Genomic DNA, 22,136 nt, shown 5'->3' on the forward strand with positions numbered 1-22,136 from the left:
AACCTGCAACGGTGAAAGACAGGCAAGCGTTGCCTTTGATGTTGCCCATCCAAGACAATGTCAGGCATCGTTGTTGATTGGCTAAGCGGGGGGCTGGCCTGTGAATGGCGGTTGTCGCTGTCAATCTGACGTCTGCCCCGTCCCCTCTCGCCCCTCCCCCTCCTCCCTCCGCTGAGGGGGTCGTCTCTGCCCCCAGTTTGCAAAGCCTCAGGAGTCCATTCAAACCAGCGAGCAAGTTCGGCTGTACCGATCAGAGCCTGCCCTCCCGCCGACACTCCGCGCTCCCCTCGCTTATGATTGGTTCCCTTGCGCGATCGCCGCTTGCGACTGGGTGCGGACGCACGTCAATTAAATCCGCGTCCATCAGGTTTGTGTGAGGACGGGGTGTCAGGGAGAGGGAGAAGGCGGAAAGTAAAATGGCGGCTGCGCCCGAGTTAGCGACGGGTGAAGGGAGAGTGTTGCTCTGTTGATTTTTTTTTCTTCTTGGGGAAATTTTAAAACGTTTGTATTTCGAATGACTCGAGCTCTCAAGTTCAAAAACAGATATGGGCAATTGTTTCAAATCGCAGTCGGGCGATGACATCTCTCTGCTGAATGACTCGGCGAGTTACGCTGGAGCAGCCGCTGGCGAGGGAGCGGCCGCCCGAGGGGACGCCTCAGCGGAGGGAGCGCAGGATTCAGAGTCCTCGGCCCCGGGTTTGCTGCTCGTACTGCCGCCTTCGCCGCTATACCAGGTCGGTGTGTAGGGAACAGGGGAAATAGCAACCGCCAGAAGAAGGAAAAGAAGAAACATCAATTTAATACATGTATATAATTGGGGTCGCATCCCAGTGAAAGTAATCTTATGCACCCGTGTAACCCATTTAACAACCTCTTGTTTTCACCTCCTCCAACCGCCTTTATATAGAGCCTTTCGAGTTCTCAACTTGTGTTACCAAACTACCAAGTGAACAAGGAGTTGTTTGCGGTTCTAAAGCTACTCTCACAGCCCTCTTTTGCACCCCATGACCTACTTTGTAGAAGTATTTTTTTGGCGAAAATGAGAAACTTTTTCACTTCTGTAGCTCATTTTGCACCCCAGAATATTAAACACTTCTATTTAAATGTTTGCATTTCTTTAACTTCTTTCACCACCTTCCTTAGCTCCCCATGGAATACTTTATAACTGTAAAATAAACTTTGCATTTAAATTGTTTGTTTCCCGATCTCCCTTTGCATTCCCAAAATAGTTCATTGGAGCCGTTTTAGTTTGCATTTGTACAGCACCGTTCACAACCTCCCTTTGAACACTGCAAAATACTTTATTGTCCTGCCACTATTGTGGCAGAGTCACCCTTCATTTTTGTGCTGATGTCACTGCATTGAGACTTGAACCCCAGACTTTCTAATTCAGAGGTAAGAGTGCACCCCATTGAGCCGCAGCTGACAATGGAGACACATCATCATCAGTTGGTGGCTCCTTAACCCAGCATTCAAAAACACAAATTGATGGGTTGCCATAAATTTCTTATGTTGCAATGATTCTGTCAGTGGACTTCAAAAATGCTGACTAGAGTCAGGCTTCCTAATGTGGCGATTGGAACCCCAGGTTGGTTGCAGTTTGACATTTTAGGGATGCAAACTCTGAGTCAGCAGTGGAGCCCTTCCCAAGTTGTAATGCTGTATCTGCTTCTAACATGCCCCCACTGTCTCAGTCCTCACAGAGGTGTTGGTATGATTTTGAAGCCTCAAAATGGGCTTGGAGTTGGGGGGAAAAAAAAGCTCAAACTTCAGAAACACTGAGCTGGAATGCAAAAATGAGCTCCAGGTTTAGTATAAGTATTTCCAAACAGTTAAAAATATTCAATAAAACATATTAAAAGTCTGCATTTCTGTAGTGTCTTTCTCCACCTCAAGTTCCAAAGTGCTAGACAGCCTTTTACAGTCTTCTGTAAGATTTGTTGTAATTTAGGAAAACAGGATTGAACATGGTAATTCCCTACAATCATCTTGATCAAATCAGCTTTGTTTATAAAGTTCAACATTGGTCAACAACACCAGTGCAAACACTCCTACTCTTTGAATTGTGCCAGAAGATGTTTACAACCAGCGGAGAGGATACACAGGGCTTTGACAACTTTTCTAAGAGATGGCATGCTGGCAGTGCAGCCCACTCACTACTGTACTGGAGCGTCAGGCTGGTTTTTATGCTCAAAAGTTATTACAGTAGATTCCAATAGGATCCTCCCATCCTGAGGCTTATGTGGTAGCTGGTGTGATTCCAAGAGGACAGGCAATCCATATTTGATTCTTAGCCAGCTTGGACAGCTTTGGTACTGGATGTTTCTCTCAGGTGAAGTTGGTGCAAAAACAGGCAGGATTCCTGCTGCTGTTCACAACTTTTGACCTGCGTTTCAAAGAGAAACGGAATGGGGCTTACCTGTGATGCATTTCACAGCCCATTAGCTTGCCAAGACGAGAATGAAGGGTTATCGGCTCTCTTGGAGCTGTGTTTCCACAAAAGTATGTGGATTTGACAGAACTTTCCCAGTGATTGATCAAACACATGAAACCATATTGGAGCAGAATGCAGGCTACTCGTTCTGATAATTTTAATAGTTCATTTGTGTCGTAGAATTCCTATATTGTAGATCAGCCCATTAAGTCCATGCTAACCCTCCAAAGAGCATCGCACCCAGCATTACCCTGTCCCTGTAACCCTGCAATTCCCATGGCTAATCCACCTAACCTGCACATCTTTGGACTGTGGGAGGAAGCCATGCAGACAGGGAGAATGTGCAAACTAAGGGTGGAGTCGAACCTGGGTCCCTGGTGCTGTGAGGTAGTAGTGCCACCTGCAGCACCACTTGTATTAGTGAATGATTGTACCGTTCTAAAGGGATTCAAGGTTTATTCTCTATGAGTTACTGTTTTTGTTTCATCAACTTTGCCAGTCTTCATTCAGAGCAGTACAAGTTACATATCCTTTCTAATTTTATTCTCTATCAGGCCAATTGTTTTCATTATTATTCTGAAGCCTAAATTTATGTATAAACTTGACAAAGGATTCAAATATTCTGACAAGTTGTTTTATTAATTTGATATGTCCTAGCTGACAAAATAATGATGCATATCTAGGGTAGTTTATAAGGAGTTTTTCAGTTATCCTTCTATTTTCCTAGCCCGTCTGCTTCATGTTGCCCCTCAAGTCTTGAACATTATTTTTCATAAAGCATGCAAAATCCTTGTATCTGCTTCAACTGGGCAGATGTAGAAAGAATGTTTCCCCGGGGTGTGAGTCTCACAGCAGGGGGGTGCAGTTTTAGAATAAGGTAGGCCATTTTAGGACAAAGAGGAGCTTCTTAACACAGAACGTAGTGAATTTTTGGAATTCTGTCCAACCCTGGGGGCTTTAGAGGCTCCACCATTGAACATGTTCAAGACAGATATTGAAAGGTTTCTAGAAGTCTTCTGGCATCAAGAAACGTGCGGATGGCGCAAAAATGGCATTGAGGTCAAAGATCTGTTTGATCAATGATCAATTTGAATATTGGAGCTAGCTCGAGGGATTGAATGGCCTTTGTCTATGTTTCTATGCTTGTGGGTGATATAAACTATGTGTTTACATGATTCAGTGAAGTAGTTGCAGACAAGCTATTTCTGATGGTGTGACACACCGGATCTAGCCATTTATGTGATTATCAAAGCATTTAATCTCCACATAAACGTGCTACTGCCTACTTCCTCCAACTCCATCATCATAAATTTTTGTTCGTTCCTTCCTTCCTTCCTCCGTTTTGCCTTTAAATGCAGCTGCTGATTGTGTGTGTGTAAAGGCAATAACAATGTTGTAAGGTGCATTTCTGAGAATGGAGGTAAGGATTGTTGTTGGGTCTGAGTAAAAGAACATTAAGCTGTATCTGACCCAGCTACTGCAGTATCTGGGAGTCCTGTGGTCTGCATTTTTGAAGAGGTGAAGTATGGCATTTTGAATTTCTTTTCCAAATGTTAGATTTTGCAGGAAGGAGCTTGAGCGGCCAACAAAAATTGAACTTTTAATTGAGCTGTTTTGGGAGTGCTTGAAACATTGTCAGTGTAACAGGTTTAAATGGCTGAAAGTGTGGATGTAAGAACAGGAGAATGCCATTCAGCTACATATGTTTGTTCTGTATTTTGAGTAGATCACAAGTGATTAACACCATCCACTTCCCTTGTTTCTGTAACTCTCATTGCCAGTAATGGTAGGATCCCCTGTGAAAACAGCATCATATACTCAGAGTATTCTCTTGGACTGTACCTGTTCAGGACGTTGCTTTACCTTTTTACCCTCGGCATTGAAACTGTTGACATCCTCTCAATTGCGCAGTAATGCGTTACTGTTTCATTTGAAAAAGTTGGATATCCGCCAAGACTCAATACTGCTCACTGAATACTGAGTGGCACTGTTAACTGGCATACTTGCTTGGTCAATCCAGGATAGCGCCATGGTTGAGGAATATTCCAAGCAATGATGCTTTACTCAGTAACATGATAAGGGTTCTACCTGATTCACCACACACCAAACACTGGTTTCAAAGGTACGACTGTGAGCAATTTTTACTAAGGTGCTTCTAGACCCATCCCCATATGAAATGTGTTACTTAGGGTCTGGTTTTGTTTTTGATGTTTTGGGAAGTAATTTGACAGGAATTCCTGAACTTTCAGAGGAACGTCAGATTGTCATGTTGTAAACTCTAGGGCAGCAGTGACTGCTATGGCATGCAGACTGAGTACAAATAGCAGTGACATCCTTTACATCCTTGTTTTTTTTCTAATGGTGTGGCCTAATGGCCAAATCCATTTTTGCCACCAAAAAAAGCTTGTGAAACGGTCAGTGTTTTCAAGAGCCGCAAATAGTGATGAGATCTGTAAAGTGGGAGCTAAGCTATGATGATGATGGATTCGAGTACACTTTAGATCTCACATGTAGCAATTGACTGTATTTGGAGCTTGAGGCTATAAGTACTCTTGCTGGAACGTTGTCCAAAACATGTAAAAAAATATTAAGACCTAGTTTACAGTGCAGAGGACATTGTTTCTGCACTTTACAACAAAACACAGGGATTCACTATACTGATCACCACATGGATTTTCTTTTACAGACAGGATTGCTACGATAACAGATAACTGCAGGCTTATAGAAGAACAGAATCGAGGCAGTAAAGCCAGAGGAGACCAAAGAGTGAGCAACACACAAAAGAGAAGAGAAAGGAAGACAGCCACGGGTATAGTGAGAAAGTGAAACAGTGCAACATGGCTGAGAGTAAAAGAGAGAGGATCAGAGTTTGGGAGGAACACAAAGGGAAAAGAGCTCACCGAGAACAGAGCACTGTAAGTGAGAAGCAGACAGGTTGACTGACAGGCTGGTGGAATTACTTAAGGTTCTTTCACAGTGACATTTTCACAGTTGTAGTACTTATTCAGGAGGCTACCTTTTATTAAGCACTAAACATGTTACATCCTCACAACTGTCCACTAATGTTTCACCTTGACATTAATTCGGTAAGATAGGTTGTTCACCAAGGAATGTGTTAATGCTTGCTGTGTCTTGAGTGGCACAGTTAGCTGACGTTTTGATTGAGGCCCTGAACAGGGGAGTCAGTGACAGAGTGGTAATGTCCATAGAGTAGTAATTAAGAGGCCCAGGCTGTTGCTCTGGGGATGCGTGCCCAAATCCCACCATGAAACATGACAAAATTTTTAATTCAGTTAACCAGTCATGGTCATGAAACTAGTGTCAGTGATGGTGCCCATACCAAATATCATGAATGGTTGTAAAAGACCCCTCTGATTCACTTCTGTCCTTTTGGGTAAGGAAATTTGTTGCCCTTTCCTGTGGTCTGGACTACTCCATTTAAGGACAATTGAGGATGGGTAACAAATGCTGAATGTGTTAGTGAAGCCCATGTCCCATGAAAGAAAATAAAACAAATAGAAGGCTACATAGGGAAAATTTATTTTATGCAACAAGTGATTAGGATTTGGAATACTTGGCTGAAAGAGAAGTGGATGCACATTCACTAGTTGCCTTCAGAGGGATTTGGATAAATACTTGGAGACAAGATTGCAGGGATATAGAGAATGGGCAGTGGAAGAGGACTAACTGGATTGCTTTTCAATGGGCCAAGTGGTCTGCTGTGTCATGCTCTCCAGTAATTTGGATGCAATAAGAACAGGTGCCTGTGGAATAGTACACCATCGAGTGGGTTCCCAAGAATCCGAAGTCTAACTGGAGACCCTAACTTGTCCCCAAATGTGCTGATGCTGCTGTTTGTTCTAATGCAGGCAGAGATGGAGTTATTGTGGAGGTACTGTCGGTAATTTTTGCATGTCCAGAATAGCACATTGTAAATTTCAATTTTCTCTACCCTGCTTGTACACTTAATAGTTAAAATAGGTTAGTAGGTATGTTGCGATGAGTATTATGTACAGTTTTGGACTCATTACCAAAGGAAGGATGTGCTTGCCATTGAAGGAGTGCTGCAGAGATTTTGCAGATTGGGGAGACTGAGCTGTATTCTCTTGAGTTTAGAAGAATGAAAGGTAATCTAACTGAATCATGCAAAATTCTTACAGGTCTCAACTGGGTAGATGCAGGAGGATACTTCCTGAGGGTGTTGGGGTTGGGATCTATGATCAAGGATGCATTCTCTGACTAAGGGGCAGACTATTTAAGATTGAGATGAGGAGGAATTTCTTCATGCAGAGGATGATGAATCTTTGGAATTTTCCACTCAGTGAACAGTGGAGACGCAGTCATTCAGTATGTTCCAGACAGAGATGAATAGATTTCTAGATATTGAAGAGATCAAGTGATATGAAATAGATAAACAGGAATTGATTCAATCTCAGGTGGCTTTGAGCTAGAAGATCAGGATAATCTGATGAATGCCAGAGCAAATTTGAGAGAACAAATGCTTGTGTGTTAAGTTGGCAGAATGCTAACCGACTACTGAAAGCAACTTCAGTAAAGTTTTTGATTTGGTGTTAGTGTCTGTACTCTGGATCTGCTTTACAGGCGCATAGGGGATGGGAGCTTGAGAGAATCAGGCAGCACAATGTTTTACACATCAGTTCTTAAACAAATATTCATATCCTCACAATAAGCACTGATTGCTGTAGATAACGAGCAGGCTTTTGTGAATCAATCATATGCATCCACCACTCCTCTCCCTTCCCCTCCAAATTCACATGCTCTCAAGTAATGGTTACTCAGTCATTCCCGATCACTAGAGAGGCCTCAGTTTAATGTCTAACCTGACGGCACAGCACTCCCTGAGGACTGGACTGGGAATGCCACGCAGGATTACGTCTGAAGTTTCTTGAGCAGAACTTAAACTGGTGTGGAGAGTTTAGAAGAATCTTATTGAACCAGGCAAGATCTTGAGGGGGCTTGGAATGGTGAGTGCTGAAAGGATGTAGGTGACACTTTAAAAGAAAATAAGGATTTCTCAAGATGAAGTTGAGAAATATATTTTTCTCTCTGATCACAGGTCTGTCGAATTTTCTTTCTTGGAGAATGGTGGGGGCAAGAGCATTGGATTTCTTTTACACAAAGTTAGATTGACAAGAAAATGGAAAGATATTGAGATTAGACAGGAAAGTGAGTAAAGGTTGCAGTCAGCTTAGCCACAGTTTTGGCAAATTGTCTACACCTACCCGAGTTTATATGAATCTTCAACTCTTGGCAAGAGTGCTATCCCTGACCCACAGCTCATATCTTTAAAGCCTCAATAAAACAAGCAGTTTGAGAGTACTGAACTGGGCCTGGATGAAAACAGACTGCTACGTAAGGATATGGTCATAAAAACCCAACTTACCTAAAGCATTGCACAGGATAAAGATTTCACAATCAAGTTGCTCAATAGAACAAACTACAAGTGCTGTAATCAGTACATTCAACAGCTGAGAGACATGCACAATGTCGGGGAAACAGTAGTGTAAGGAAAGCAATGATTTTAGTGCAAGTTACTTGGGGATCCTCTTAATTAAATGCCTGTTCCCCTTTGCTGACCAGCACTTTATTTAAACAAGTGGCCTGTGTAGCCCACGTGTAATTCAACAATCTGTTGCAACTACTTTGCCACGTTGCTGCATTTACAAGCTAATTAGGAGCTGTGAGTTCTGACTTATTTAGAGAAACATTGATGGACTTACTGGATTGTGTTCCCTTGATATTTCATACCAATTTTTTGGATGGTGTGAGTATGTTTTTTCATTACTGGCAGATGTCTAATATCCATATTCTGCTCATTGAATGCCAGGAGACTGCTGCTTCTATAAGGCTGTCTTGTCCCTGCTTAACACCCACCCAACACTGGGCCAGGTCTAGTGCTCATTCCTCTACCCTCTTCCCTCTCCTCCCTTCAGTCCCTCTTGCCGTTTCCTAACCCTTGAATGTTCGGATGAGACCAAGAATTGAGCCTCAGGCTTTCTTGGTCCATGTAACTGGTATCTTACCAGACAATGCATTTCCTGCCTGACACTTGCTTTTTGGAAAACTTGACAGTAGAATTATAGAAAAATACAGCTCAAAGGGAGTTTATTCAGTTCAGTGAGCCTGTGCCAGCTCCATGACACAGGCCGTCAAATCAGTCTCGCACCTCCTATAGGCCTGCAAACATTCCTTTTTTGAAACATTCCCCTCTGAGGCAGTGTGTTCACTTTATATTTTCCAAGCAAAATAAGCTTCCTTGTATTGCTCTGACAAATCACACTAAATCTGTGCGTACTGTGGGTAATAACCCTTCTTGCCTTGGAAGTGGGAGTGTCAGGGTGAAAAACCTCAAACTGGATGGATGGACAAAGAGAGGCTTAGTGGCCCTCCCTATCCATATGTTGTTCTGCTGTTAATTCATGGGATGAGAGTACTGATGGTAAGGCCACTGTATATTGTCCATTTCTAATTATCTTTGACAAAGTGGTGTTGAGTTGCCTTCTTGAACGATGGAATTATACTCATGTTGCTGAAGGAGGCCATTCAGCCTATCTTGCTTATACTGACTCTTTGGAAGGGTATTACTGCTTGATGCTTAAATTCCAGTTTTTTATGACCCTGTAAATAGCTCATGCTGCAGTACCTTTCAAAGCCCCTTTTAAAATATTCACCTAATTCCAGTGGAACAAATTTAATCTTCACTGATCAGACACTGGTGTCAGTGAGGGGTATGAACACCTAACAATGCTGTTAGAAGAGACGTTCTGGCATTTTGACCTAGTGACTCTGAAAGAATAGTAGGATGGTGTTGGGCTTGGAGGGGTCTTACAGGTTCCTATGTACCTGCTACCCTTGTCCTTTTAGGTGGTGGAGGTCATGGGTTTGGAAGGTACTGTACAAGAAACCTTGGCTAGTTGCTCCAATCCATCATGTAAATGGTGCACACTGCTGGCTCCGTGCATTGGTGGTGGAAGATGTGAATGTTGGGAATCTTGTTGCACACTGGAATGGTTGTTCCTTAACAAATGAATTGCATGCATTTCAGGAACAAGTGCAAATTCCAGTTTATCACCCAACACCCAGTCAGACCCGCCTGGCAACTCAACTGACAGAGGAAGAACAGATCCGAATAGCACAGAGGCTTGGCCTAATCCAACACCTTCCCAAAGGCAGCTTTGACTTTGGCAAGGAAACCCACAACAAGAAAATCAAGGAGTGAGTATGAGTATATTGGAAATTGAACTGGTGGTAGCAGGAAGCTGAGATATTCTCATTATCATTTCCTAATGCTTCTAACTGAGTAAATAGAGAGAATGTCCAGCTTTAAATAATTGACAATTTCCAGCAGAGAGATTTGATGAATTTTCTTTCTGCAGTGAATTTTCGTGCATTGGCTGTAAGGGCTATGGAAGCATATCAACTCTCTGAAGGGGCATATATACAACAGTCCAGCACAGACACAGGCCCATCATCCTACCATGTCTACACCAACCATGATGCCATTCTGAACTAATCTCATCTGCCTGCACATGGTCATGTCCCTCTATTCCTTGCTTTTTCACTCGTCTGTCTAAATGCTTCTTAAACATTGATTAATCATATCTTTTAGTCATTGCTTCTACCACCTCCCTGGCAGCATGTTCCAGGCACCTACCACTCTCTGTCCCTCTCACATCTCCTTTAAACTTGCCCATCTCAGCTTATACCTATGTCCCCTAATATTTGACTTTTCCACCGTGAAAAAGACTCTTGACTATCTACCCTATCCATGCCTCTGATAATTTTATTTACTTCTGTCAGGTCGATCTCTCGTTCACTGACACACTCGTGAAAAAATCAAGTTTGTTTGGTCTCTGCTTATAGCTAATATACTGCAAACCAGGCAACATCCTGGTAAGCTTTAAAAAAAGAACATTTTGGCACCCCCTCCAAAACAGCTACATCCTTCCTATAGTATGGTAACCAAAACTGCACACAATGCACCAAATGTGACCTAACTAAAGTCTTATAAGGCTGCACATTGACTTGCCAACTTCTATGCTCAATGCCCTGACCAATGAAGGCAAGCATGCTGTGGGCTGCCTTTACCACCATATTCACTTATATTGCCCCCTTCAGGGAGCTATGGACTTTACACCTCAAGATCCCTTTGTCTATCAACGCTGCTATGGGTCCTGCCACTTACTGTATACTTGCTCTTGCATTTGACCTCCCAAAATACGTTACCTCACACTTGTGCAGATTAAACTGTATCTGCTGTTTCTCTGCCCAACTGATCTATATCCTTTGACAACCTTCCTCACTATCCACATTTCCAATTTTTGTGTCATTACCACCTACTTTACCATCCAATTCATTTTTATATATAAGTAACAGAGGTCCTAGCACTGATCCTTGTGGAACACCACTGGCCGCAGACCTCAGTCAGAAAAATATTGCTGTTTAATTACTCTATCGTCTATGACAAAGCCAGTTTTGTATCCAACTGACCAACTTACTGTGGATTCCCCGTGACTTAATCTTCTGGACCAGCCTGTGACAGGGACATTGTCAAGTGCTTTAGTTAAGCCCATGTAGACTGCATCCACTGCCCTACCTTCATCAGGTCACTTTCTCAAAAAATCTCAAATCAAATATGAGACAAGACCTCCCTTGCCGATTATCCCTAGAAGTCTATTCTGTCCCAAATGCGCGTAAATCTTGTCTCTAAGAATCTTCTCAAAAAATTTCCTGATGTAAGGCTCAGTGGCCTATAATTTCCTGGATTATTCTTGTTTGCCTTCTTAAACAAAGAAACAACATTGGCTATTCTTTGGTCTTCTGAGATCTCAGCTGAGGCTAAAGAGGATACAAAGATTTCTGTTAAGGCCCTAGTAATTTCCTCCCATGCCTCCCTAAGTATCCTGGGAGAGATCCCATCAATCCCTCGAGACTTATCTACTTTAATGTTTTTCAAGACACCCAATGCTTCTACCGCCTTAATATCGACATGGCGTAGAATATCAACATATCCTCCCTAACCTCACCATCATCGAAGTCTGTCTTGCTGAATTAAGATGCAAAATACTTAATAGGGGCCACATCTACTTTCTACGACTCCACACGTTTATACTTAAAAAGAAGAAATTTGTAGGTCCGCAGAAGGACAGTGAAATTAACTGGTTAGCTCATTTGGTGAGCTAGCACGGGCATAGTAGACAGAATGGCCTTCTGTGCTGCCCCATTCCATGGTTCAAGTTAGGACTTGCTACAACTGGTATTAATAGCTTCTTTGATCGGGTTCTGGGTGAATTCTATTCCAAGTGTGATAGTAAGCAACAAAGATTCAGTGAATCCCAGGTTCAATGTCATCTTTGTATCTGATCTCAAGAAGCTTAGCTTTCAGGAGCAGGGTGGGTTTCTTCAATCTGATCCTATGACAGGAAGGGAGCATTCTACCAAGGTGATCCATGGGTGTCAAGCGAGGAAAGGATCAGATTTTGGATATATTACCCTTCATGGTCATGTGCTCTGGGCACATGACCATCAACAGACTGTGACTTAGATGAACTCTCTGCCACATGTGGCATATTACCAAAAGTGGGGAACAATCGGTTTTGTCAGTCTATTCTGTGTACTCATTGTTACTGTTTATGACAGACTTACTGCAATTATATAGCATCAATAACATCCTCAAGTGTGTAGAATGGATAAGATCAAAAAACTGTCAGGATGCTTGATGCATAAAATAAGGATTTTATTTACTTGCTATTATTCTTCCCTTCCCTTGTTTCACTGCTGACTGTTAAGGAGGGTGGATTTTTCCGTGGATGCTTCACTTTTTGGTACTATGCCCCAATGATGCCACTGGCTGTCCACTAGAGATAGCAGAAACTGCAGATGCTGGAGAATCTGAGATAATGAGGTGTAGAGATGGATGAACACAGCAGACCAAGCAGCATCAAAGGAGCAGGAAAGCTGCCGTTTCGGCCTTGGGGGATGAATGGCCTAGGCCCGAAACGTCAGCCTTCCTGCTCTTATGATGCGGCTTGGCCTGCTGCGTTCATCCAGCTCTACACCCTTTTGTCTCTGACTGTCCACTAAGTGAGGTTTACCACATTTCTGCCCTGTGCTGTAATTATCATTGCATGAAAACACAGGAAATTGGCTTGAGTCAACTGGTGTTATTTTTGGTTTCCATTCTGAGTTGCTGCTTTCCCTTTCACAAGAAAGCACAGAAATTTCCTTTGGCTGCTAAATTTCCTCCTAAATCTTTGGTGTGATGGGCAGTCATTAAAAGAAATTTGTGTCAAAAATAAGTTCAACAGAGTCACCGGTATGGAAGGAGGCTTTGCAGCTCATCGTTCCTCTGAGTTAGCAATTAATCATACTCTCGCAATTTTTCCCTGTAACACTGCATGCTTTTTTTTTCGATCATAGAATTATACAGAACAGGAACAGGCCCATCAGCCAAACATGACACTAAATTAAACTAATCCCCTTGCCTATTCTTGTGCTTAGCTAAAAGTCCTTTAAATGCCTCTATCGTATCTGCCTCCACCACCAAGCCTGACAGTGCATTCCAGACTCTGACCACATTCTATACAAAAACAACTTGCCCCTCACATCTCCTTTGAACTTTCCCCCTCTCACCTTAAATGCATGCCCCCTAGGCTTAGATATTTCACCTCTGGAGGGGGGGAAAGATTCTGACTGTCATCCCTATCTCTGCACCTCATAATTTTATAGACCTATCTCAAGTCTACCGTCAGCTTCTGCCACTCCAGCGACTCTCTGGTATGTAGTTTCTTAGATTATCCTTTTCTCCTTTAAGTATTTGTCTAATTTTTTTGCAAGTTACAATTGAATCTGACAGTGCGACTTAGTAGTAGTTCATTTGAGCCTCCTCCACCATTCATTAAGATCACACCTGATCTGATCCTGCTACATTCCTGCCTACCCCAAAAAACTTTCTCCCCCTTGTTATGAGGAACCTATCCATTTCTGCCCGAAGAGAATTCAAGTACTCTGCTTTTTGCAGAAGAGAATTACAAAGATTCTCAAACCTCTGTAAGAGAACAAAATTAATGTGTTTTATACAGGTGACCCTTTACTTTGAAAAAATTGACTCCCTAGCTCTAGATTCTTTCACAAGAGGAAACTTCCTCTCCACACCTATCCTGTCAAGATACCTCAGGATCTTTTATTTCAATCAAGTTGCCTCTTCTAAACTCCAGAGGGTAGGAACATAGCCTGTCAACCTTTTCTCATGAGGTCACCCATTTTTTCTAGGTGTTAGTCTGAAATGCTTCCATTGTTTTTACATCCTTCCTTGAATAAGGTGACCAGTACTCTGCACAGTACTCCAGATATCGTGTTAAAATTGCCCTGTGTAACCAACACGTACTGTGCTTTTGTATTTAACTCTCTTACAATAAACAATAGTTTTAAATACTTGCTGTAGCTGTAATCTGACCTTGTGATTTGTGCACAAAGAAACCAAGAACTCTCTCTTTTTGAACTGGACAATGCCTCCCTATTTTAGTAACATGCTGCTTTTTTATTCTTTCCGATGAAGTGGAAATTTATACGTTTTCATACACAATTCTCCTATTGCCAGCTCCTAATATCATCTTTACAACTTACTTTCCTACATGTTTTGGTGTCGTCAGCAAATTTGGCTGCTGTACCTTTGGTACCTTCATTCAAGTAATTTAAATAAATTATAAACACGCGATCCTACCACTGAACCCTGTAGAACAGCATGCATTTCATGTTGCCAACCAGAAAATAACGCATTTATGTCTTCTGTTTCATGTTAGTTTGCTAGCTATGCTGATCTGTTACCCCTTACAACATGAGCTTCTATTTCCCACAATAACATTTGATGGTGCCCTTAACAAAATTACTTTGATTTCCAGAAGACAGTACATCCACTAGTTCCCTTTTATCCGCAGCATTTCCTTTATAGAACATATGTTCACTCTGCCAGATTACTGTGAAATTTTCTAAATACTGTGCTGTAATGTATGTAATAATATCTAAGATCTGCCCTATGAAACACGTTAAGCTAACTGACCTGTAGATTAATGTTTTCAGTCTCCCTTTTTGAATAAAAGAGTTACATTTGCTATTTTATACTCTAATGGAACCATCCCTGAATCTTTGCAACTAAAGTTAAAACCAAAATGTCAACTAATTTTCTAGCCAATTTTTCTAACACCCCTAGGATGAAGTACATCAGGGTCTGCGGACTTGTCAACTCCTAGCTTCAATAATGTGCTCAGTGCCATTTTCCTGGTGATTGTAGTTTTCTTGTTTCCTCTCCTGATTTATCGGACTCTCTATTCCTTCCTACCATAGTTTGCTTATCATTTCCCATATTAATACCACTTTTGACTTGACTCTACTTACTGATTTACCACAACTTCCCACATTTGGATCCTCGTTCCCACTACTTACTTTAAAAAAAACCCTCTCTAGTTTCCCTAGTTGGAACACTGATCCCAGTACGCTTCTTCTGGAGATGGTCTTTGTAGTACAGATCCCACTTTCCTCAGTTCTGGTGTCAGTTCCTCACGAAGAAGGACTTGGTTCTGCTCCGTCAGTCTTTTGAGTTATATATTTATTTCTCTAATCTTAGTTACCCTAACCCAATTTGACTGTGGCTCAGCAGTTCTGCTTAATTTGGTGCTTAGCTCCTCATACTGTATACAGCCTCTTTCCTGGTCCCACCCATGTCGTTGGCACCTGCGTGGATCCTCTCTCTCCCAGTTTTTCTTCTGTTATTTTGAATTTATACCCACCGCTCTCCAGCCATTACAAACAATTTGTCCCTATCTGGTTTCTCAAAACCCTCATAATTTTTGAAAACCACTATTAAATCTCTCAATCTTAGGCGCTTAAAGGACAACAGCCCTAGTTCTCTAGTCTTGCTACATAACCTAAGTCCCTCATCACTGACCCCATTTTAGCAAATCTCCTTGCAGCCATTCTAAGGGTTTAACATTATTCCTAAAGTGAATTGAATGTTATATTCCACCTGAGGCCTAATCAGTGATTTATAAAGTTTTAGCATAACTTTCCACTGTGACCCTATTAACAAAGCTCAGCATCTGTATTTCTGTGCATTTTAATTTTAAAACAGCATCCTTACCATTTTTGCCATCTTCAGAAATTGTACGTGAATCCCCAAGATCTGTTCTTGCCCTGCCCACCCACTGTAAAATTGTGCTGGTTAATTAATATTTTTGTTTTGTCTTCACTCCCTAGGTGTGTGATCTGTATGATGGACTTTGTATATGGTGACCCGATTCGGTTTCTGCCATGCATGCACATATACCACGTGGATTGCATTGACGAGTGGCTGATGAGGTCCTTCACGTGCCCTTCATGTATGGAACCTGTAGACGCGGCTCTGCTCTCATCCTACGAGACCAACTGACTTAACTGGGCTTCGAGTCCAGTTGCACTTTTGAGTGTCTTGCTGCCAAAAGGGGGAGAATAAGGTGGGGAGGGATAGGGAAAAGAATCATGCACTCACTCAGACCAAAGAAGTATCCTTTTGTCTCACCATAGCTTCTGGGTGGGTACCAGACAGTGCATTTTTTCAGCTGGGAAAACGATCAATTGGCCAGATCTTCTAATTAACATTAACTGGCTAAAAGGGAAGTGATTAAAATCAAAGTGGGGGCAGTAGTCCCACTCTAACAGCAAGAAAGCCGTTTTTTGATCTGACTTTCTGTACTTTAGTATTAGTCACTGTCCACCCAGCCACGTATGCATTGTGTTCCTTACTGGGAGACCACAGTAAAAGCTTTGTAAGCTTTTGACTTTTAAGATGGATTTTACTTTTGCATTGCTGCTGCTGCTTTGGACACTCCCTCTTGCTGAGATTTAGATGATGATAGCTCCCTTACACCTCACCACGGTGGTTATGCTTTTTGCTTGCCTGCTGTGCTCATGTAACAGGGCACAGTTTTGGAACTGGACATGAAGTGGGTCAGAGTGGTGATTGGAAGAGGCAACCTAAAAAGATAGAAGATAGTGAAATGATTTGCCTGTGGACACAAAGAGCCCAAATATAACGTTGGCCTTTCTCCTGAAACTCTGCAGTATTAAGAAACTAGACGGAGACTGTCAGAAAGTTATTCATCTGGGGGTCAGGAAGCTGCAGCTTATTTCTTGAAATTCATTCACAGTGTGTGGAGCATCATGAGCAAGGTCAGCATTTATAGCCAATCCCTAACTGCCCCTGAAATGGTGGTGGTGGATTGCACTTTAAACTGCTGCTGTCCTAATTTACAGATGTACCCACAGTGCCATTAAGGGGTTGTAGTATTGGACCCAGTGAAGGAACTGCCAGTAGACTTCCAGTTTGAGATGGTGTGTGACTTAAAAGGCTTCAAGCTGATGATTGTTTCGATGCACCTGTTTGCTTTGTCCTTCAGCTGAGTGCCCCCTGTTCAGCAGTTGTTGGGCTAACAGGAATCCTGAGTAAACTTCCTGTAGCAGTGAGGGAGTTTTGAAGTAGCCCGCTATGATTGAAGTCCCCTTCTGAGATCAGCTGGCTCGGCACTGTACTGGGGACAACTGAGATTTTAATGCAACTTTGTCTGATATCATAACCTGTTATGTTAAATAAGCAGGACAGCAGCATGGCAATGTCCCTGATTGGTATTTTTCTTAAACTGATTGGAGGGTTCAGAATCTGCTGGGTCTGTGTCAAGCCAGTGAGATTTGAGTGTGAGTATCTAATGTTGATGCTTCAACCATTTTCCCTGACACCGGACTCCTGATTCTCACTGTGTGAAGTCCATGTGTTTCTCTGCACTGTAGTGAGGGGGGCAGGGGATTTATAGGTGAGGCTGTTTTGGTTAAGATCCAAGATATTTCCTGGCAGCAGGCTTCTGAACACCGGAGACCTGGTTAAGTCCTTTTCCCAACAATGGTGACGTGTGGACTGGGAAATTGAACTCCCACAGTCTATGAGAGGGACTGGCCCACAAGATTTTTATTGTTGTAGCAATCTGTCAGCACTTTAATATTTACTCTAGAGAGCTTGCGCAAATGTCAGTTTAGGAGATTTAGTACAATCTAATGAACCAAAAAAACTCTGAAAAGTAGTAACCAAGTAGAATAATCAAATGATGGAGGACAGACAGAAGCCGTTCAGCTCGTGTTTGTGCTGACCCTATAAGACTTCAGTTAGCTTGGGAAAACAGCAAGGCCTTTTTTTATATCCCATATAGAAATTAGGAGCATTGTTTTGATACACCTTTCAAAGAGTTTAAAGGCAATCCTCAGGCAACTCCATTGATCTTGGTGCCATCTGTGCGTGTGCTTCCCCATTACTGCTGCTGCTCTGTTTCATTATCGTTGATCCTGTACAGACTAGGAATTAAAACTGAAACCTTCCTGGTCTACCTGGCTCTGTGCTCTGGCACAGCCTTTTTTTTTACCGAACTTTGGCCTGAATCATTAGCCAGGATAATGCCTCCAACTTGCTTGAGGATTTTGGGGGTCTTTTATAAACATGGTTGTCAGACCATTTGGGAGTGCAATTGGGCAACACTTCTTCACGCAAACGGTGGTGAGAGTTTGAACTTGTTTCCATGAATGATAATTAGTGCAAACTAGATTTGTTAGTTCGAAATCTGAGATTGATAGATGTTTGTTCGCCATTGGTTTTGAGCAGTATGAGTGTAACACAGGTATGTGGAGTTTGCTCGTGGATCACCTGTGATCCTGTTGGTTATTGGAACAGGCACGTGAGGCTGGACGGTCACTTCCTGTTCCTGTGTTATCTGGATAAGAACATGAATGAGCAAAACCTGTCTGGGTTCAAATTGTACTGTACAATATGTTTATTTAATTTTTTTTGTTTTTAAGGAAAGTATTGAGTTCAAAGTGCGGACTATAATCAGATGGTACCATTTAGTTCCAAAAGGGTCAACTGATGAACGTTATAAATGCTCAGAGCTGTTGATTAGCATTTAGAAGTCACACACAAATGTTGGTTGGAGTTGATTTCAGTTTTGGAAGATGGGCAATCCTCCTCTTTGCTCCTGAACCTGATTCACACTGTCTGTCAATTGTACTGGTGTTGGCTGCATATTCTCCTTACAGAAGTATGTACTGATACTGCAACTTTCAAAGTGTTACATAAGCTCTGAGGTGAATCATTACAGCCATGCCCACTATTACTGGGCATCTCCATTGTATGGACTGACCAGGAATAAGGAGAGAATCTGAGCTTTGCTGCGGGTTCCAGGCCCCAACAAGTGGGATTAAAAAGCTGTCTTGGGGCCTTCATGTACCAGCAGTGGGACTAATTCCTAAAATTAGCTGCTCTTGGGTCCTAAGAGAGCCAATTGCAGTGAAGATATTTGGATAAGTATTGGCTGCTGAGGTGTGTCAGTGATCTCAAGGCACCTCCAGGTAAGTAAACTGAAATGTAAACTATCTGAGGGCCAGTAAATGCAGTTTCAGGAGCTTGTCATCCTTTGGTTAATTATTTCACCCCAGCACACGTCTCAACTGATTCAGTACCAACCAGTAATGAAACCTGTGACTTTTTGGGCTCTGGATGAGTATTACATCTTTACCTGGGGGAAGGCTCAGAAGTGTTCTTCAACCTATACACTGTCACAAGTCTCATTGCAGACTAACATGTCTCCCAGATTGCACTCACTCACGATTAGAGGTTTGTGGCTGTTTGATTTTTCAGTTAGATATATGTGTGGAGTGTCGGCAGTTTATTGGTTTTTTTAAGCATCAGTTTTGCTTTTAGTGTTTACTAATTTTAGTCCTCTTAACTTGGGATGAAAGAATGCTGGGTTGACTCATCTGTTGGTCAGGAAGTATGATACCCGGCTTGTTCTTTGGAGAGGGGCAAATGGAATGAGAATCTCATGGAATTAACCTTCCAGACTGTGACTGAAATCTGTGTGGGTCAGGTGCAATACTTGAGAACTATAATATATGGTTAGTGTTAGGAATCGTGTTTTCCTGTGGAAACTTATTGAACCCTCACACATGGTTCCCATTATAAATGTGGACATAGGAATTTATTGGAGAAATCTAAAAATATGAATGCAAAGTATGATTTTGATGGGAACTAAAGTGATGGTTTTGTCCTGCAGTTCACTGACTCTCTCTAACATCTCTTTCCCTGGATTGTGTAATGTCACAGGAGTTTGACACCCATGGAAACTTAGCCTGTTGTATAAATGGTGGGCAAAGTGCCTCCAGTCTTGGAAGCCATTTATCACATTTCACTGGGAACTGGCAGTAATAACTGAACATTAAAAAATATTAGGTGCAAACATTTAAAAATATTTCTATATTTTACTGTGCCCTCTGACAACAACAGGCCTTTGGTGACTGTGATTGATCTCACTCTGGGTGAGAGGGTTGCTGACTATGCCGTTCGGTTAAGAGAAGTACAGTGAAGCAGCTGGTACACCCAATGTTTCTAGTAGCGAGCACCTCCGTTGTATTTGCAGAACTGACCATTGAGAAAAAGGCAAGCATGGCACAGATTTACTCTCCCTGAATAGAGGGGAAAATAACAGATCAATAGAAAACTAACTTATTCGAGGATATAAATATTAGCTGCACTTTTTGGCATTGTAAGAGCATTGTTTTGCCAGTATTGTCATATAGGTCATGGAATTAACCCCAAGTGTCAGAGGTTGGAGATTGTTTCAGTGTTAGCCCAAGAATTGCAGTTTCCACAAGTAACTGGCCACAGAGATTAAAGTGGCAAAATTGATTAAAAATGGGAAATTGCATATACACAGCTTCCACTTGTGGTTGGATGCACTTTGGCAGAATCCCTGTTCCTTTGTAAGAGGTTACTCTTCCAGTTGCAGACACTGTGTATTCCTAATGGTACAATTGCACAAAGAACTTTTTAATGTTAATGATGCTTTGAAATCTGCGAGTTTGTTTTATTCTGTTCAATCTTGCACAAGCATCATCTGCTCCAGCTTGGGCAGTGATATCCTGGATATGTACTTGAGTGTAAAGGTGTCTGGTTTTTTTTGCCAATTACTGCAGAAAGATACAATAGCTATTGGACACACAATCTCTTGATACTGAGAGGCACTCCTGACTGGCTTCTTCAGAGCTTCTCAGCTCAGACCTTAACAAGGATGTCATCATTAATTCATTTTTGTAACCCAGATCTACCTGTACACATTTCAGTCAAAATGTTGCAATCCAGAACTGCCCAATACTCCACTGATTTTGAGTACAAATGATATCTTTTGTTGGTTTATACTAGCTGCTGGTAACAAATCATGTAAAAGTATGTATATTTTTTGAAAAAAATAAACTATCAACTCCACAGGTTGTTTTCTATCGCATCCGTGATATTGGATATGAACTGCACCCAAAAATAAGCAAGCTCCTTCCCCTGTCTTTTGGTTTGGCACGTACCTCGATAAGTTCAGCTCTCACAAAACTCAGGTAACTCATCACCTTCCAGGACAATGCAGCTCACTTAATTGTTCCTCCATCCACCACCTTTAAATGCTCATTCATGAAGGAAGAGGGCATTGTTGGAGATTGTCTCAGCTCTGAGGAAGGGTCACCGGACCTGAAACGTTAACTCTGATTTTTTTTTCCACCCCTCTTCACAGATGCTGGCAGACTTGCTGAGCTTTTCTAGCAACTCTGTTTTTGTTGCCATTGTTGCTAAGTTTGCAGATGACACAAAGGAGGAGGGACAGGTATTGTGAGGTAATGCACTTTGGTAGGAAAAATAGAGGCATAGACTATTTTCTAAATGGGGAAAATTCTTCAGAAATCTGAAGTGGACAGGAATTTAGGAGTCCTAGTTCAGTATTCACTTAATGTTGACATGCAGGTGCAGTTGGTAGTTAGGCAATTGTGTTAGCATTTATTTAGGGAGGGGTAAAATGCATCAGCAGGAATGTACTGCTGAGGCAATATAGGGCTCTGGTCAGACCACATTTGGAATATTGTGGCTTTGGACGGGGCTTACAGAAGATTTACTATAATAATTCTGGGGATAAAAGGGCTGTCATATGAAGAGTAGTTGAGAGTTAATTCTGTACATGATAGAATTTAGAAGGATTTTATTGCAGCTTCTAGAATTCTGAGAGGCCTGAATCGAGTGGACATGGAGATGTTTCCAGTAGTAGGAGAGACGAGGACTCGATGGCAAGCCTCAGAGTGAAAGGACGACCCTTTTGAACTGAGTTAGGAATTCTTTCAGCTAGAGGTTGGTGAATCTGTGGAATTCATTACCACAAAAAGTTGTGGAGTCCAAATCATTGAGTCTATTTAAGACAGAGATGGGCCACTTTTCTCTTCTACCAAGAAGTGCTTTGTACACAACTGAGTTCCCACCACCAAAATACACTTTTTGTTTTTTTTTCCAACACTAAGTAAAACACCTGTGCAAAAATTGAATGTTTACATGCAAAGCCCATTATGGGCAATGCAAACCATCAAAGGGGGTGGGGGTTGCATAAGCAGAGGATGTGGGAGGGAGAAGGGACTAAATGAAAACTGAATTGATTAGTATGAGGATCAAGGATTCTTGCAGAAGACGGAAGAATGAGGTTGAGAAGCATGTTAGCCATGATCAAATGGCAGAGTGACCCAGTGGACTGAATAGTGTAATTCTGCTGCTATGTCTTACGGTCGACTGCATGACTCCAGTGTGCAC

At 42.0% G+C, this 22,136-nt stretch overlaps 1 protein-coding gene across 1 annotated transcript; it reads left to right on the forward strand.

Annotated features, from left to right (window-relative positions):
• Positions 1 to 343: 343 nt before the first annotated feature.
• LOC125447486 (RING finger protein 11-like) lies at positions 344 to 20,780 on the forward strand. The gene is made up of 3 exons (XM_048521905.2): positions 344 to 734; positions 9,501 to 9,670; positions 15,707 to 20,780. The coding sequence occupies exons 1-3, from the start codon at positions 546 to 548 to the stop codon at positions 15,876 to 15,878; spliced, it is 531 nt and encodes a 176-aa protein (XP_048377862.1). The 5' UTR covers positions 344 to 545; the 3' UTR covers positions 15,879 to 20,780.
• The last annotated feature ends 1,356 nt before the right edge of the window (positions 20,781 to 22,136 follow it).

This window comes from Stegostoma tigrinum, chromosome 35, assembly GCF_030684315.1.
Source record: "Stegostoma tigrinum isolate sSteTig4 chromosome 35, sSteTig4.hap1, whole genome shotgun sequence".
Lineage (NCBI taxonomy): Eukaryota > Metazoa > Chordata > Chondrichthyes > Orectolobiformes > Stegostomatidae > Stegostoma > Stegostoma tigrinum.